This window comes from Schistocerca gregaria, chromosome 8 (assembly GCF_023897955.1).
Source record: "Schistocerca gregaria isolate iqSchGreg1 chromosome 8, iqSchGreg1.2, whole genome shotgun sequence".
NCBI lineage: Eukaryota > Metazoa > Arthropoda > Insecta > Orthoptera > Acrididae > Schistocerca > Schistocerca gregaria.
This window is the reverse complement of record NC_064927.1, coordinates 381,045,285-381,062,689: the sequence shown is the minus strand read 5'-3', so window position 1 is coordinate 381,062,689 and position 17,405 is coordinate 381,045,285. Positions and strand designations below refer to the sequence as shown.

The 17,405-nt window shown below is 40.3% G+C and overlaps 1 protein-coding gene across 1 annotated transcript in view; it reads right to left on the bottom strand.

Annotated features, from left to right (window-relative positions):
• Positions 1 to 17,405, bottom strand: part of LOC126285445 (low-density lipoprotein receptor-like) — a 68,767-nt gene that overhangs the window by 4,386 nt on the left and 46,976 nt on the right. The window contains exon 5 of the mRNA XM_049984832.1: positions 1,348 to 1,528. Coding sequence (XP_049840789.1) covers positions 1,348 to 1,528 — 181 coding nt within the window. The remainder of the gene's footprint in view (positions 1 to 1,347; positions 1,529 to 17,405) is intronic.

Genomic DNA, 17,405 nt, shown 5'->3' with positions numbered 1-17,405 from the left:
CACAGAACATCTCAGGGCACTGAAAAGCAATAGCTCACACTCAACATTTGCAGATCACTTAATAGCAGAGAATCACCACCCAACAAACGTTGAAACTGACTTAAAAGATTCTTACAACCAGTAACAGCCTATACCAAAAATTAATAAGAAAACTATCACATCCAAAGATCAACAGCCCAAGAAAAGACAGTACTAAATGAATACGCATCACTGTGCAATAAAGCTCTCTTTGCGACAGTTGAACTTTGTAAATAACACTCACACCAGCCTGCCCAGCTAGCTGCGTGGTGAAACACGCTGCTTCTTGAGCGGGAAGGCATGCCGCTCCCTGACACGAATCCGCCCAGCAGATTAGTGGCGAGGTCTGGTTTGCTGGCCAGCCTGTGGATGGTTTTTAAGGCAAATGTGGGCTGGTTCCCTTTATTCCACCTCAGTTACACTATGTTGGCAACTGCTGCGCAAACACTGTCTCTACATACATGTACACCATAATTACTCTACCACACAAACATTTGGAGTTACACTCGTCTGGTATGAGACATTTGCAGGGAGTCCACTGGGGGCCTAACTGCACAGTAACCCGGGGTTTGGTTTGGGGCAGTGGTGGGGTGCTTGGACTGCTGTAGCCTGTTGTGGGGTTGTGAACCATTGAGGGCCACGGCAGGGATGAAGCGTCTCCATCGTTTCTAGGTCTCCGATTCAATACGCAATACACACCCACACCGAAGCGTCACATGATCAGCCCTCGGAACACATTTTCCCTCTTCCCCATACTGCACAACACACACTAGATGCCTTTCCACAACCACCTCTATCACTTTCTCCCAGCCCAGGAAACAAAGACACACACACACACACAATTAAATGCCAATGACACTTCAAATGAATACTATACAGCCACATGTAAAATAATGCATACATGCACACTTTTTTCAAATAAGTTATACAGCCAGAATGTTAGACATATTGTAATGAACAACATATATTGCATCAGCCCAGTAATACGTATCTCAACAGTGAACTGTAAACAAACCATGTATGATATTTGACAGCAATCAATTCATTCACAAATTTAAGTATTAAGTACCAAATGTTTTCTGCAAATGTTAATATATAACAACAATTTTACAGAAAGAAAATAAAGTAACCTTTTGAAGATAACACAAAAGGTGCTGAAACATGTCTGGGTGAAACTGCAAAGGTGTTTTGCACAAGGCAGAATTTCTCATCCAACTCAGTCACATACACATACTACATTCACATATTTAAATACTCATGGAAAATTACAGGTCTCCAAAAGTATTATGTTATATGGAGATTTCCTGCCACTGTCATTTAATGTCATACCTGGAACTCAAACTCCGAGTGGCAGCGTTGGCATCCAGTCTCATCTGAACCGTCACGGCAGTCTCTGCGACCATCACACTGCTGATTAGGCGTTATGCATCCACGCCTGTCAGCACACGGAATGCGACCTGGACCACGGCAGTTTCTGTGGGGACATCCACCCGCTGGTCGTTCATCTGATCTGTGAAATTAGATGGTAGTATTCTGTTCTTAGAAATCTAGATCTGAGACAACTGGAGTTTTTATACGGTTTACTTCCTAATGCTAATGCATTATTGTGCATTAAAGATAAACATTAAAAGTTTATTGCAGGCTGTGTGTCACTAGACCTTATCATTTGCATTCAAGCTATGTGGCAAAATATCTGCTTAAGGCTTACTAACATTCGTTAAAGGTGAATAAAACCCACTGCAGTTGTAATTTTAGTATTCCTTTTCTTGGTTAACAGCATGTACACTACCTGGGATTCGTGACACTAATCCCATCTTCAGGTGCTACTGTAAAAATTAATGAAGACTAAGTAGGACACACTTAAAATTTATTTATTTTACGTTAGAATAGCCATTAAAGCAGTAAACCAGCCCTAGGATATACCTTAATAGTGTACAACAAAACCGTACAAGTCACGCAGAAAAATTTATAAATTTATCCAGTAGTATGAGAGAGTCTGCGTGGAGCAGGCAAGAAAAGTATGGTTCAACTGGTAAGATTCAAGGAAAACAGGGCCTGACCGATAAAACAAGACTAAATCCATAAATATGCACTCATAGATGGAAAAATATAACCTGATGACCTACTACAAATGGCCGGAGATGTGGTATAGACTTGAGAAAGTCAACATCAGGGCATAAATGCTATTACAAACAACCAAAATGCCAGCTGACGAACTGCAATAAGACAACTGTGTGTTGGAGTACAACCAGCATGACATGTGTAACTGATTGCCACACAGAATGCAGACACACACACACACACACACACACACACACACACACACACACACACACCAATGGGTGGCTGTAGCAACACACACACATGCGCCAATGGCTGGCTGTAGCAAGAATTAGTGCCGAGGCAAGGCGAAAAACACCAAGGGAATTTGATGGCTAATATCCATGCACCACCTCTGAACTATCTCTCAAAGCAAGTCAATGTAGATACTAAAACCATATTACTAAAAGAAAGGCATATGGCTCAGATAAGTCATGTAAAACGGTGCTCAGTAACTAATCTACAGTGTTTACAGTGGGCTCTAGTGAAGTAGGTTTTTCATATGGTTGTCTACGTATAAATGTTGTGTGTTGTATCTTGACCCGAATTTTAGGGGTTGCATGTGGTGTCAACTGGGCTTAGTCTCATAGTTTTTTGATACCTCTTTTTTTCTCCATCTTCTTCATACCTAATAAATAGATATTCAGGGGTTTATTTATGACATAATTTACATAATGTCTAGTCCTGACTTCGCCCTTACTTCAGATTTTGTGCTTCATAATTATACAACTAGTGCTCAATTTTTGGTTTTGTACATATCTGTCATATGCGATAGGTCACACCACCTTCATCCTCACAGTTTTTAATGTGTGGTATTGGTGTTTTCTGTGTGTTTAACATATCTTGTACCATTGTGTTTAATTTTTGGTATTTTTTTCCTTGATTTAATATATCTTGTACTGTTGCTTTATTACTGTTTCCTGACAACAGCATTTATTGCATAGCACTCCACATGCCTTATCTGAACAGTATGACTTTCATATGATGATGCGATTTTAGTGTTATCTGTATTGGGTTGCTTTGTTAGGTAGTGTGGAGGTGAGGCGTGGATGTTGGCAACAGAATTTCCTCATATTTTTCACGTTCTTTTGGCACTAGTTCACACTGTGGCCACTGAGGAGAGGGAGCGAGCGAGGGAGAGAGAGAGAGAGAGAGAGAGAGAGAGAGAGAGAGAGTGTGTTTGTTTTTTTGCACTGAGGTATGCACTTGACATGCGGGTGCCTATGAGCTTATATGCTAAGTTGCTTTTTGCAGCTCAGCAGTTGGCATTTTACTTGTTTGTAATGTCATTTATTCCTTACTTGTTTGTAACATCATTTATTCCCTGAGTTGGGCTTTCTCAAGTCTATGACACATCTCAGACCATTTGTAGTAAGTTGTCAGGTTATATTTTTTTGACTGTGAGTGCATATTTACAGATTTAGTACTGTTTACTTTGAGTTTCACTGTTCGACACCACATTTTTCACGCTTCACCTGCAAATGCTCTCTCATATTACTGGATAAAGTAGTTAATTTTTCTACATGACTTGACTCGTTTTGTTGTACGCAATTGAGGTATTTTCTAATAATGACTTACAGCCTTTTTGGGCCTACAAGTGTTAATCAATTCTGTGCAGTGTCCTACGTAGTCTTCATTAACTGCCACAAGCAGCACCTGAAGATAGGATTAGTTTCATGAAACTTGGGTTGTACACATGCCTTTATGCAAATAAAGGAATTTACAGCTGCAGTAGATTTTGTTCACCACAAACCATTCACTATGAGTGGTTTTGGATATCTCAATGAGAATATATAACTAATATATGTTAGATGCAAAGCAAAATAATCAGGTTTTTCTGCACATTTCCACCAGCTTGAGTTTTAATTATGAATTGGATATAAAAGATACATTACTGCTCAATTGTATAGGCAGTGTAAAAAATAAAAACTGAAGAATTTATAATAACAATTACTTTCGAGTCAGATTTAACTTGTAGAAGAAACAGCATTCAGCTACTGCTTAAGACTTCTTCCTCTAAGGTCGTAATTTATTCTGTCTCCTTTTGAGCTCGACATTAGCCCACCTTACTACCTAGAGCAACAAATATACATACTGCCTTGAATATAACCATGAAATGAAATACTATGAGACCAGTATGTAACTGCAAACACCAGGTTTCTCTGATAGTGCAATTAAGAAGTCTATTGAAACACTGAAATCAAAAAATCTAGTAAAGTTGGATGCAAGTTACAATTTAAGCAAGCCTTTGGATCTGGAATTAAATTTAGTTAGATATTGTTGGCCATAGCATGCCTCAGAGATGTAAAATGCTGAGAACATGTATTTGGTGGAATAACAGAGCAGGCTCAGAAAAATAAATGAGCATCAGAGTGTAGTGGGTGCTGGAAGGTTAACTTCACTCTAAGTAGTGACATAACACATGACACCAACAGTATACAGTCTGTTTGAAGAAGACTTCTGAGTAGGTCGCTGAAATACTGGAGGGTGGGGGTGTGGGCTGGGGGCTCAATTAGGCACTGAAAGTACACCATTAATCAACACACCAAGAAAACATGAGAGATCAATTACATGTTCTTCCTATGCTCCTTTTTGAACTTCACTCCCTTTTTCCCCACCTTCATTTTGGCTTTGTAGAAAGTACAATATTGTACCGAAGTTGTCAGTAATAATTTCAATAATGTTGTGGACATAAATCCCAGTAAATTTATGTTTAATCTTTGAAATACTTTGGCTCGTTGGATCAAACTATAAAATGTATATTAGAAACTGAATATTTTCTCATTAGATTATCATCATCCCCATTCCTTTAAAGAATCGAACTTTCATGTATGAAACAAATTCGAACGTCTGATTACTTTGCAAATGAGTTAATGTGTTATCATCATTATCAAACACTGGACAAATAAAGTTTGGGCAATTTGCTCTCTGTTTGAAATAAAGCTAGTTTTTCATTCATCTCAATGTTTCTGACATCACATCTCCTGTACTATGTGCCATATAATAATGTAGTTTTGCAGGTACATTCAGTGGTATATGTGGATACTGTCTGCAAAATGCATTGCAAATAGAGTTTATGGCTCAGAAGAAATAAGTTAAAATATCATTCCTGATACTGCTGAACAGCTAAAATGTAGTAAATCTTTTTTTTTTCTTTTTTCATTCTTTTGTGGGGCTTGGCAGTGAAAAAAAGGTTCAAAAAGGTTGGAAATTATTTGTTGGAAGTCATGAAGTGCTCCCATTCTCAAATACCAAATTGGGAAATCTCAAGACATATACACAATTTGTAATTCTAACACTTAACTTATTGTGTTAAACCTTTAACGTCAGATTATACACGTTAATGAGTAGATTATGATAGTTTTTTAAATTTTTAAATTTGATCAACAGTTATATGAGGTAGTGAAAACCTTATTTTTGGTTGCCCCTGGAACATGTTTAATAAACTACCAGTACCTGGGGCCAGGTGGCCATTTAATTCTTTTAGTAACGTAGATGGGAGATGGAAATGATTGTTGAAATACACTCCTGGAAATGGAAAAAAGAACACATTGACACCGGTGTGTCAGACCCACCATACTTGCTCCGGACACTGCGAGAGGGCTGTACAAGCAATGATCACACGCACGGCACAGCGGACACACCAGGAACCGCGGTGTTGGCCGTCGAATGGCGCTAGCAGCGCAGCATTTGTGCACCGCCGCCGTCAGTGTCAGCCAGTTTGCCGTGGCATACGGAGCTCCATCGCAGTCTTTAACACTGGTAGCATGCCGCGACAGCGTGGACGTGAACCGTATGTGCAGTTGACGGACTTTGAGCGAGGGCGTATAGTGGGCATGCGGGAGGCCGGGTGGACGTACCGCCGAATTGCTCAACACGTGGGGCATGAGTTCTCCACAGTACATCGATGTTGTCGCCAGTGGTCGGCGGAAGGTGCACGTGCCCATCGACCTGGGACCGGACCACAGCGACGCACGGATGCACGCCAAGACCGTAGGATCCTACGCAGTGCCGTAGGGGACCGCACTGCCACTTCCCAGCAAATTAGGGACACTGTTGCTCCTGGGGTATCGGCGAGGACCATTCGCAACCATCTCCATGAAGCTGGGCTACGGTCCCGCACACCGTATCCAATTGATTTAGTGTTTCTCTAAAGATCCAATCTAGGTGGCTGCAGTAATAAAGGTATTGATACGTATTAGGAAAGAGTGGCATTCAAATCCTCATTCATCCAACCAGATTAGGTTTTCCTCAGAAGTAAAAGAAAGATTAGGGTCTAATGTACTGTCTATAGCCATATTATTAGAGACTGGGAACTCAGATTTGGGAAGGAAATTGATTGTATATTTTTCAATGGAACCATCTGTACCATTCCTTAAGCAATTTAAGGAAACCTCATGAAACGTAAATCAGAATGAACAGACAGGAATTTAAACCACCTTCCTGCTGAATACAAGTCCGTGTCCTCCCAGTGCACAACCTCAATTCATGGGATTTCCCACATATTTTAAAATCATTTATGGTGAATTCATGCATGGTTTCTTCAAAAGAGTTATGGCTAATTTCATACACCTTCCATCTGAGCTTGTAATCTACTCATACCACAGGCACTGACTCCGTGGGGCCTGAGCCCCCTCAAAAATTAATATTGCGTTTGCAGAGGGGGGGGGGGGGGGGGGGCAGAGCCCCCCTCCCAATAATTTAAGAAAATTATTATTTATATTATGCTTTGTAAAATCAAAATTATGTTGGAATTTTCTATTTTCCTTGTGTGACGATAGTTACCTTTTAAAATACATTCAGTAACGAGTTAATACAAATAATTATTACAGTAGTAAGCAGGTTAACTGAAAACAAGAGATGTGAATCATGATAGTGTTACGGTGCTACGGCCACACTTGGAATTTGTCCCGGTGAGCGAACCTTCGGGCAAAGGTTGGCACTAGCAGACCAGCACTGCGGCTGCAGCAACCTCAAAAGGACTGGAGTAGAAGTGCCTGGAAACCGCCGCCTTGCGTCGCCTTGACGCTTCGAGACATTACAACACCGCTGCTATATAAAGCCCACCCTGCTGTCGCAGTCATTCAGTGTGGATAGTTTCATTCAGTGCATGCTGCAGACGTGTTTAGTATTCCAACTTTACTGTCTAGTGGATTATTTCATATGACTATATTTTATTCATTTACATTAGTCTCTTAGTGTATTGCGAATGAAGTTTGCAATGAATAAATTTGTTACCAAAAACGCGTGCTTGGAAGTTGACGATACTGCAAGTCTACCTCCAAAAATTTTTGTGTCGTCAATTGATTCGTTGTCTTCAGGTGAGAACCATTCACAGCCAAAGCCTGGACAATCCGGTAAGAGAAGATCATTTCAGAAGTCTTGGTTGATCAAATATACATGACTAGAATGTGAAGCATCTACTGAAAAAGTTTTTTGGAAAACGTGCAAAGAAGCAGATGCTAAAAACCTATTAAAATTCTCTTCAAAAAAAGAAGATGCATTTACTTCTTTAGGGTTTTCTAAGTGGAAAAGGCTTTGGAAAAATTCCGTCTTCATGAAAATATGTTGACACATTAAGGTGGTGTTCTGAAACTAAATTCTATCACTAACTGAAGTGTGGCCTCCCTATTGAATGAATACTTAGATAGTGATATGAAGAAAGGCCATTTAGCTCTTGAGACAATTTTTACTACCTTGTAATTTCTATGTCAACAAGGACTAGAAATTAGAGGGCACGAAGATGGAAGGTCAAATTTTTTTCAGTTGTTGGAAGTCCGAAAGAATGACATACCTGAGTTTAAAGATTGGTTAGGGTATTGGAGGTATAAGTGGACGTCCAACAGTATTCAAAATGAGAGCTATTATGGTTGACAAAACAAGTGATCCTTCGATTCACGAACAAGTGTCATTTTGTATTCGTACTGTCAATGATTCCTTAATCATCAATGAAGACTTTATTGGCTTATACGAGACCCCACAACACTGAATCACAAACTCTGTGTAGTATTTTAAAAGACGTTTTTGCTCGTCTTGACTGTAGCGTCTAGAACAGCACGGCCACTCCGGCCAATGGCTATACAACCAAAAGCATGTTATGTGCACTGCACTGCTCACAGTTTAAACTTGGCAGTTGTAGACAGTCTCCACCATCTTAGGTCTATGAGGAATATTATGGCTTTAGCCAAAGACTTAATAAACACTGAAATGGAATCCAACAAAAGGATGGGACTTTTCAGAAGCATATGCTGTGAGAATGCCAACGAGCAAGCTGGTCTATGACCCCTTTCCCCGACTCGGTGGACTATGCGAGCTTCTAGTATCTTGAGAATATTGAAAAATTTTGAAGAACTTCTAAATTTTTTTGAAACATTTTTGCAGAGGACAAAACAGGCAGGTTACAGATGTGCAGGCTACCTTGAGTCAATGTTACAATTTGAGACTTATTTCTTTTTACGTTTTTATTGCTGTGCAATGAACCCAATAGAGAAGGTCAATGAAAAAATTCAATGCCTTCATCCAAAGGTTGTTCACTTGAAAAAAATATACGAGGTCTTGAGTTGTATATTGAATGGGAGGCATGATAGTTTTGAACACTTTTGGAAATTGTGTTTAAAAGAAAAACGTTCACAAGTTGATGATCCTTTGCTTCCTCGGAATCAAAGTATACCAAAGAAGTATGAAAACAACGGAGCCAGCTCACTACACACTTTCAAAACTCCAAAGTAATACTGCAAAGCTATTTACATTGAAGTTTGCACTGTTTCACAATCTTGCATTATTGAGTGGTTTGCTTCAACTGGACTCACACAGGTCATTGCAGTTGACCAAGAGTGCTTGCTTTTAGTAAACGGAGGTCAAAAAAATTTGGAAAAATCAACTGAGTTTTTCAAAAATTACATAATTGTGACTAAATTATTTTTGTGAAAGAATAAAACAAATCTATCTTTCCAAATACAGTGTAAACAGACTGATAAAAAAAATATACTAACCAAGTGGCGGCAAGGGTACACCCACACAGAAGGATTTAACTTTCACAAGCTTTCAGAGCCAGTGGCTCCTTCTTCTGGCAGAAGAGCTGAAGGGGAATGAAGAGGGGTGAAGGAAAAGGACTGGAGAGGTTTAGGGAAAGGGGGTACAGCTCAGAACCCCGGGCCAAGGGAGACTTACCAGATGGGATGAGAAGGAATGGCTACTCATGGAGCCTATTTCGTATTGCTTGTGTTGACACCTGGACTCCTGTATCTTGTTGGAAGTGCCACCATAGAGATGTAGGCTGTGTTATGTTTTCTTCGTGCTGTTATACACAAATTTCAGTTCTGAAAACCCACAGTTGTTTTTCCATGGTCACTTCTGTGATGATCCTCAACTGATCCTAGCACTAGTAACATTATCTAGATGCCAGAGATACCACTTTGACTCATGACAACATTTGCTGCATTGTCCACCTGTTGCATTTTCTGTTCCATTAAATTAACCATATAGAGACTCCAATCCTATGTTATACTTGACCAAACCATCATAGAGCAATACAACTCTCATAATGATGCACAGCACAGGTACTGAAATATTTGCAGGTGACATGGCTGCTACAGACTGCACGTATTGCCCTCGTAGTAGTAACGTTGACTGTTTCTGCTAGAATTATATTACAAACAAACAAATCTATTGATATCATAATGTATTTCTTGATCACAGCGTTCAGTATTAAGGTTTCATCAAAATACATCTTTTATTTTGACCATAGTATATGACTCTTATTTTCTATGCTAGGTCTTAATTACAATATTCATTTCTCTTCCCCCTTAGTCTATCTTCACTTCTCAATCTGTCCTTTTCATTTCTAGGCTGAAGCTGGCTCAGTTGTTACCAGTGTACCCTATGTGCCCTACTTTCTCCAACACCTCTCTCTTCACTTTTCCTTTACTCTCATCCTCACTACAAATGGCTCCCTCTGATCCCGAGGTCTGAGTTATTTGCCCTTCCTTTCTAAACTTCTCAGCCTATCCCTTGTCCCTCCTAGACAAAGGAACTGTTAGTTCTGAAAGAAAGGTAATATGCCTATCAGCAGTTCGATTGTGACTCACAAGGGAACCTCCCATTCGCACCCCCCTCAGATTTAGTTATAAGTTGGCACAGTGGATAGGCCTTGAAAAACTGAACACAGATCAATCGAGAAAACAGGAAGAAGTTGTGTGGAACTATGAAAAAAATAAGCAATATATACAAACTGAGTAGTCCATGTGCAAGATAGGCAACATAAAGGAAAGTTTGAGGTCAGGAGCGTCGAGGTTCCGTGGTTAGTGTGAGCAGCTGCAGAACGAAAGGTCCTTGGTTCAAGTCTTTGCTCGAGTGAAAAGTTTACTTTCTTTATTTTCGCAAAGTTATGATCTGTCCGTTCGTTCATTGACATCTTTGTTCACTGTAATAAGTTTAGTGTCTGTGATTCTATGAATTTGAGAAGCTGCACAGGTACACAGAGCAGTATTGTTTACGTGATCGTGTGTTAATTATCAAAGTTCAGGCACTCACACATAATCAACTTCACTCTTCAAAATTCCAGGACATGTTTAGATTTGCTTGGACATATGCAGGATTTGACGGCCTACACACGGAAAAATTTGAAAACGTTAAAAACATGTTTTGACAGACCACAGGGAAAACTGTGCGACTGTGAAACTGTTGCATTCATTTGTTGCAGTTTATGTGACAAACTCTTATGTTTTCATCACTTTTTTGGGAGTGATTATCACATCCACAAGAAAACCTAAATCGGGCAAGGTAGAAGAATCTTTTTACCCAATCGCCATGTGTACAAGTCAGGTGGGTCGACAACATATTCCTGTCATGTGACGCACATGCCGTCACCAGTGTCGTATAGAATATATAAGATGTGTTTTCCTGTGGAAGAATTGGTTGACCTATGACCTTGGGATCCAATGTTTTCGGTTCCCATTGGAAAGGCACGTCCTTTCGTCTATTAATCGCACGGTTTTGCGGTGTGGTCGCAAAACAAAGACACTACACTTATTACAGTGAACACAGACATCAATGAACGAATGGACAGATCATAACTTTGCGAAAATAAAGAAAGTAAACTTTTCACTCAAGTAAAGACTTGAACCAAGGACCTCTCATTCCGCAGCTGCTCACACTAATTGCGGGACCACGGCGCTCCTGACCTCAAACTATCCTTGATGTTGCCTATCTTGTGCATGGACTACTCAATTTGTATATTTTGCTTATTTTTTCATAGTTCCACACTACTTCTTCCTGTTTTCTTGATTTATCTGTGTTCAGTTTATCAAGGCCTATCCACTGTGCCAACTTATAACTAAATCTGAGAGGGGTGCGATGGGGAGGTTCCCTTGTCAGTACCACCCAGGACTGGAGCAACTGAATCATATTCTCCGCCAGGTTTTCGGCTACCTCTCGTCATGCCCTGAAATGAAGAATGTCCTACCCACTATTGTTCCCACCCCTCCCACAGTGGTATTCTGCCACCCACTGAACCACACAATATCTTCATCCATCTGTACACAAATCCTGCTTCCAGCCCCTTGACTCATGGCTCATATGCCTGTAACAGATATAGATGCAAGACCTGTCCCATACATCCTCCCACCACCACCTACTCCAGTCCAGCCACATGCATTACCTATCCCATTAGAGGCAGGGCTGCCTGTGGAACCAGTCATATGATCTACATGCTAAACTGCAACCACTGTGCTGCATTCTACATTGACATGACAACTATTGAACTGTCTGTCCACCTGAATGGCCATCAAAAAACTGTGGCCAAGAAACAGCTGGACCACCCCATTATTGAGCATGCCAACCCAACACAATGTTCTTCATTTTAATAACTGCTTCACAGCCTTCCCACCAACACCAGCTTTTCTGAACTGCGCAAGTGGGAACTCTCCCTGCATAATATCCTACGTTTTCAGAATGCCCATGGCCTCAATCTTTGTTAGTCTTTGTCCACTTTTCCCATTCCAGCACTATACAGTCCTCATTCCACCAAGATCTCCACAGTCTTTTTACCTCCTTTTCCGCTAACACATCCCCCTCACTCCTGCCCTGTCCTCCATCTAACTTCCTGCCTGCACCTAGCTGCCCTAACTTCTCTCAACCTAATCGCTGTATGCTCCCACTAGCAGCACTTTACCCTCCCCCTCCCCACCTTAGCCTCCTCCCTCCTCCTTACCCCACAACCTGGTTGCATCTCCCATCATGCGCAGCTGCTCACAGTGTGGCCTCAGCAGCCAGAAGCTGTGATCATATATGTGTGGCTGTGAGTTGCATTTGCATGATTTTGTGTGTGTGTGTGTGTGTGTGTGTGTGTGTATACTATCTCAGACATAGGCCTTGTTGGCAGGAAGGTGATTTTCTGACAGTCTTTTTGTTGTGCCTATCTGTGACTCACAGCCAAACCTCCAGATGTCAGACACTTAGATCAGTGCCAAACATTGTATGTCAATATAGTATGACCCAAAACACTGATTTAGTTTGTGCTGTGTTCTGTTATCCAGTAGAACATGCGTAAATGGTAATTAAAAGTGTCACCAGAGCTATGGAGGACAGGAAAAGAGTATTTATGAGTGATTGCTTTTCTAAAGTTTCCTGCTTTTCTAAAGTTTTTGAGAATATAATGTACAAAAAGCTGATGGACTTCACTGAAAAAAAAAAAAAAAGGATTTACTAAGTTTAACTCAATATGGGTCCAGAAGCAACAAATCTACTGAAACTGCAGTATATGATTTCATAAATACGCTATTAGAGCTGTTAGATAAAAAACAGCCCATAACAGGCATATTTCTGGATCTGTCAAAGGCTTTTGACACTGTTGACCACAAAATAACTAAATATTCAATACTCACTCAGGAATTTCTGAAGGTAGTGAGCAATGATCCAGAACTTATAAAGAAGGTTATAACGGATGATGTTGAAACCGAGACCCAATCATCCAAATGGAAACTATTTGAAGAGCCAAGACCGAAAAAAATTCAACGTGTTCAATCACGTGTGAAGGTTCTTCTCACTGTTTTCTTCTATTGCAATGGGATAGCGCATAAAGAGCTCCTACCTTCTGGTTGTATAGTCAGTAAGGGAACAGGAACAAGCACTGGCAATAGTGCGTTATGTCTGACGGGGATTACTTTGAAGGGAGCAGAGCTGATGTTGATGAATAAATAAAGATTCTTTAAGAAAAACAAAAATTCCCTTTTGCACTACACCAGGGAAACTGGTGTTGGAAAACGACGATGATGATGATGATAAATTCTGTTTACTTTATTCCATTTACTTTTTGATCACACCTGATATAAAGTCATAACCAGAATCAATCGAAATCTGAAAGCACACTTATTACAAACATTAGTGTACAGCCAGAACAGAGCTTAACTCCTCAACAGAAAGTTACGCACCCTTTGCGTGAAGCACTCCAAAGAAAACGATAAGAATCATGGCAAAACCGTCATGGAAATTCCATCATGATAATGCTCCTGCTCACACCTCAATGCTTGTTCATGATTATTTGGCAAAAAATGAAACTATTATGTTGCCTTAGCCATGGCATTTGCCAGACATGCCCACCTATGACTTCTTCCTATTCCTGAGGCGGAAGAGAACCATGAAAGGACGTCATTTTGCTACCACTGATGAGATAAAAACAGAACTGCTGAAGGAGCTGAACACCATAATGAAAGGAGAGTCCTACAAGTGCATCCAAGATTGGAAAAAGCACTGGCACAAGTGTATTGTAACAGAAGGGAACTACTTTGCAGGGGACAAAGTTGACATTGATGAATAAATAAAGTCTTTTTAAGAAAAATAAAGATCACCACTACTTTTTGATCACGTCCCAAATTAAGTCATAACCAGAATCAAGTCCAAATCTGAAAGCACCTTATTACTGCATGCTGCACAGCTTGTGACATTGCTATCTGTCCTGGAGAAACAGTGACCCACTGTTCCAGAAGTTTTCATTGGGTGTGACTAGACCATTCTGGATCTATATCTTGTCAATGGTCCTCTTTAGGGCAACGCTGGTGAAGCCTCGTACTGTGTTCATGTTGTCACATAATTTCCTCTATGACAAGCATCGAAGGTAGTTCTTCCCTTCAATACAGCTCTTCAGTTTCCTTGAATAAGAAGCCCCTAGCATCAGTGTGCCTCACAGCCATAGTAGGGCTTCATACAAAGAACATGGATGACACCTCTGCAGTATTGTCTTCTTTATGAAGAGCCACAATCCGTAACTTCACACCTGTTGTCCAACAAGAGACAAAGGATGTGATATGGCCCAAAGCAGCACTTGAGTAACTTTTTCAATAGTCACATTTTCCACATAGCTTAAAAACTGATACCAAGTCTCTCGGGCTGTATCTCACTGGCTGGTGAGGTTCTTGGATGTTCTCTTGGGTGTCTCAATGTAACCAAGCCTAATACATAACATGAAATCATGGTATGGGTGGGAATCGATCACTTCTTGCATAAATAAAATAGAAACTTCATATAAAAAGTGATCTTTATAGCTTTTAAACTGCCATTTCATTGAATACATATTTAATGGTTCCATAGCTAAATTAATAAACACATATATATGCCAATTCTTCAAAGTTGTTAACATAAATGCTTACCCAAACCTTTGTAATTTTAAATATCACTTTATGTAAGAATGATTAAACACTTATGTTGAATATCTGTGTCAATCACGAAGCTCTTGGGTTACATGGAAATTATTACCTTGTCTTGGTTTGCTCACAAGAGGTGGGAAGAGATGAAGGAGTCTTGTGAAGCTGTCTGTAAGAAGTAGACACATTTTGTGGAGACATAACAACACCTGGAATTATGTAACTCTTAAGAACAGAAAAAAATAATATGAGAGCTGTATTATTATTGTGATAAGTCACCCAAGAAATTAAGATTACAGATGGTGTGTTGAAAAATTGTTTTTATTCATTATTTAGCAAACTAGTGAACTTGGCAGTACTGGAAATGGTACAATTTCTTTGTACAAGGGAAACCGTGGACCTTATCATACCCGTGAGAAGAGAGAATGAAAGCAACATCAAAAGGATCAGAATCTGTGTTGTGTATAAGTCATTGTATAAACATTATTGAAAGAGACATTTATAGTTACCAGGGCCTGTATGAGAGTGAGGTGCCTTGCTTTTTCTATCCTGGTGATGAGGTGCTTCATGCAATCACATTGAGTATTGTCTGGTTGAAATGAAAACAGTCTATCCACTTTCATTTCAGCCTCGTGGCAGTCGAGCAAAAAGAACGATGTAAGCCTGTAGTGTGTTGTTCACTATGTTGCCTGTGAATGTCATGACAGGTAGTATTGTATCCCAATCTGTTTGTTCAACATCAAGATGCATTGAAAGTATATCTGCTAATGTCTTATTCAAGGGCTGTGTGAGACCATTTGTCTATAGGTAGTAGGCAGTTATCCTATGCATGATGTCAAAATGTGAAGTTGCTTCTGACACTAACATTAACTGAAAAACTTTTCCACGGTCAGGTACCATCACACAGGGTGCTCTATGCTCCAAAATGATGTCATCTATGCTGAAATGTGATGGAGTGGTGCTGCTGTATGCGTAACTGGTACCAGGTTGCCTGGACATATTTGTGGCACATGCTTCTGTCACTGAAATTCTTTACAGTGGCTCACATAGCATCTAATGGATCAGCATACATCTGGGCAATGATATATGTATCTGATTCTGTATAGAATCTTAACAAATTCGAGGAGAGGAGATGATGGAGTGTCATGGAAAACCTTCAGGATAGCTGGTAGTGGATGCGCTGGGATGATGAACAACCATTTTCACCCCATTAGATCATAGTTTCTCTTATACAATGTTCAGTTTATTAATTGTAACTCTCTTTAGGTCAGGTCCTCATTCTACAAGTCTTCAATAGTTTTCAGCTATTATGGATCTTCCCTCCATTCAGCAGCGATGTCATTTAATTCAGTGATGACTATGATTTTTTCCACCCTTATGTGCACCACCATTCCTTGAAAGATAATTGGCATGCTTGTGTTTCAGTCTGTTTTTGTACTACTGAAATCTCAGCGCCCATTACCCCAGTGGATCCTTCAGGCTGCTCAGCCAGCACGAGAATGATGGTCCATCAAAATGGGGAATGGTTTTCTAAATAAAGATGACTGGATCTTATTGATAGCCAAAACATCTGGAAGGCAATTGTTCTTGGTGTAGAGTAGTTTCTCTTAGACTTGAGGGTTCTCTGGAAGCATAAACTATCACCTTTTCCACACCTTCCTTGATTTGTGCTAGGAGTGTTTCTATCACATAACCACTAGCGCTGGTGTCAAGTTCTGTCTTGGCATTCTTATCATACAGTTCTAGGAATGGAGAAGATATTAGCACCTCCTTAAGGACAGGGAAATATCTTTGTTGCAACTTGTTCCAGAAAAATTTGGCATCACCCCGTAGTAGATCTTGAGACGCATGTGCCTTGGTACATATAAGTCCTTTATGAATCATCGGTAATAGGAGGGCATTCCAAGAAAACTTCTCACATCAAAGATGTGCTTGGGAGCCAGAAAATCTGTGACAGCTCTGATTTTCTATGGATCAGGATGGACTCCATCACAATTCACGGTTCTCCAAGATTTGTGTTTACTGGACAGGGAAGAGGCACTTTTTCGGTTTAAGGTGAAGTCTTGCAGTTTGAACACACTTCACCATGATTGTCACGTGTCTTATATGTTGTTCAAATGTCTTAGAAAAAATGACAATCCCATCAAGATAGCAAAGAAACATTGCCATTTAAGGTGTCAAAGCAGGTTGTTCATCATAAGCTCGAAGGTGGTTGTAGTGTTAAATAGTCAAATGGTATAACTTCGAAGTCATAGTGGTCGTAAGCAGTTATGAAGATAGTCTTTTCCCAGTCAGTGCACATAACCTCACCAATGAATGCTCGTAAGCATCAGCCAACCAGTTTTCCCAGTCAGCCTTGTCAACTTTGATTGACAGTAGCCTTTTTGCACGTCCATACTTGAAAAATACTTTGCTCCTCGCAAAGAGTGTAGGGTGTCATCAATGCATTGCAGTGGGTAGACACTTTTCTTCATGCTTTCACTGAGTCATTGGGAGTTGACACAGAAGCACCTTGTGTGGTTCTTCTTCTTCACGAGGATCACAGGAGAGGACCAAGGACTCTCTGAAGATGCAGTGATGTCACCTTGCAGCATCTTCTCCACTTCCTCCTGAATTATCCGTCTTTCAGTTGGTGACACCCTGTTCACG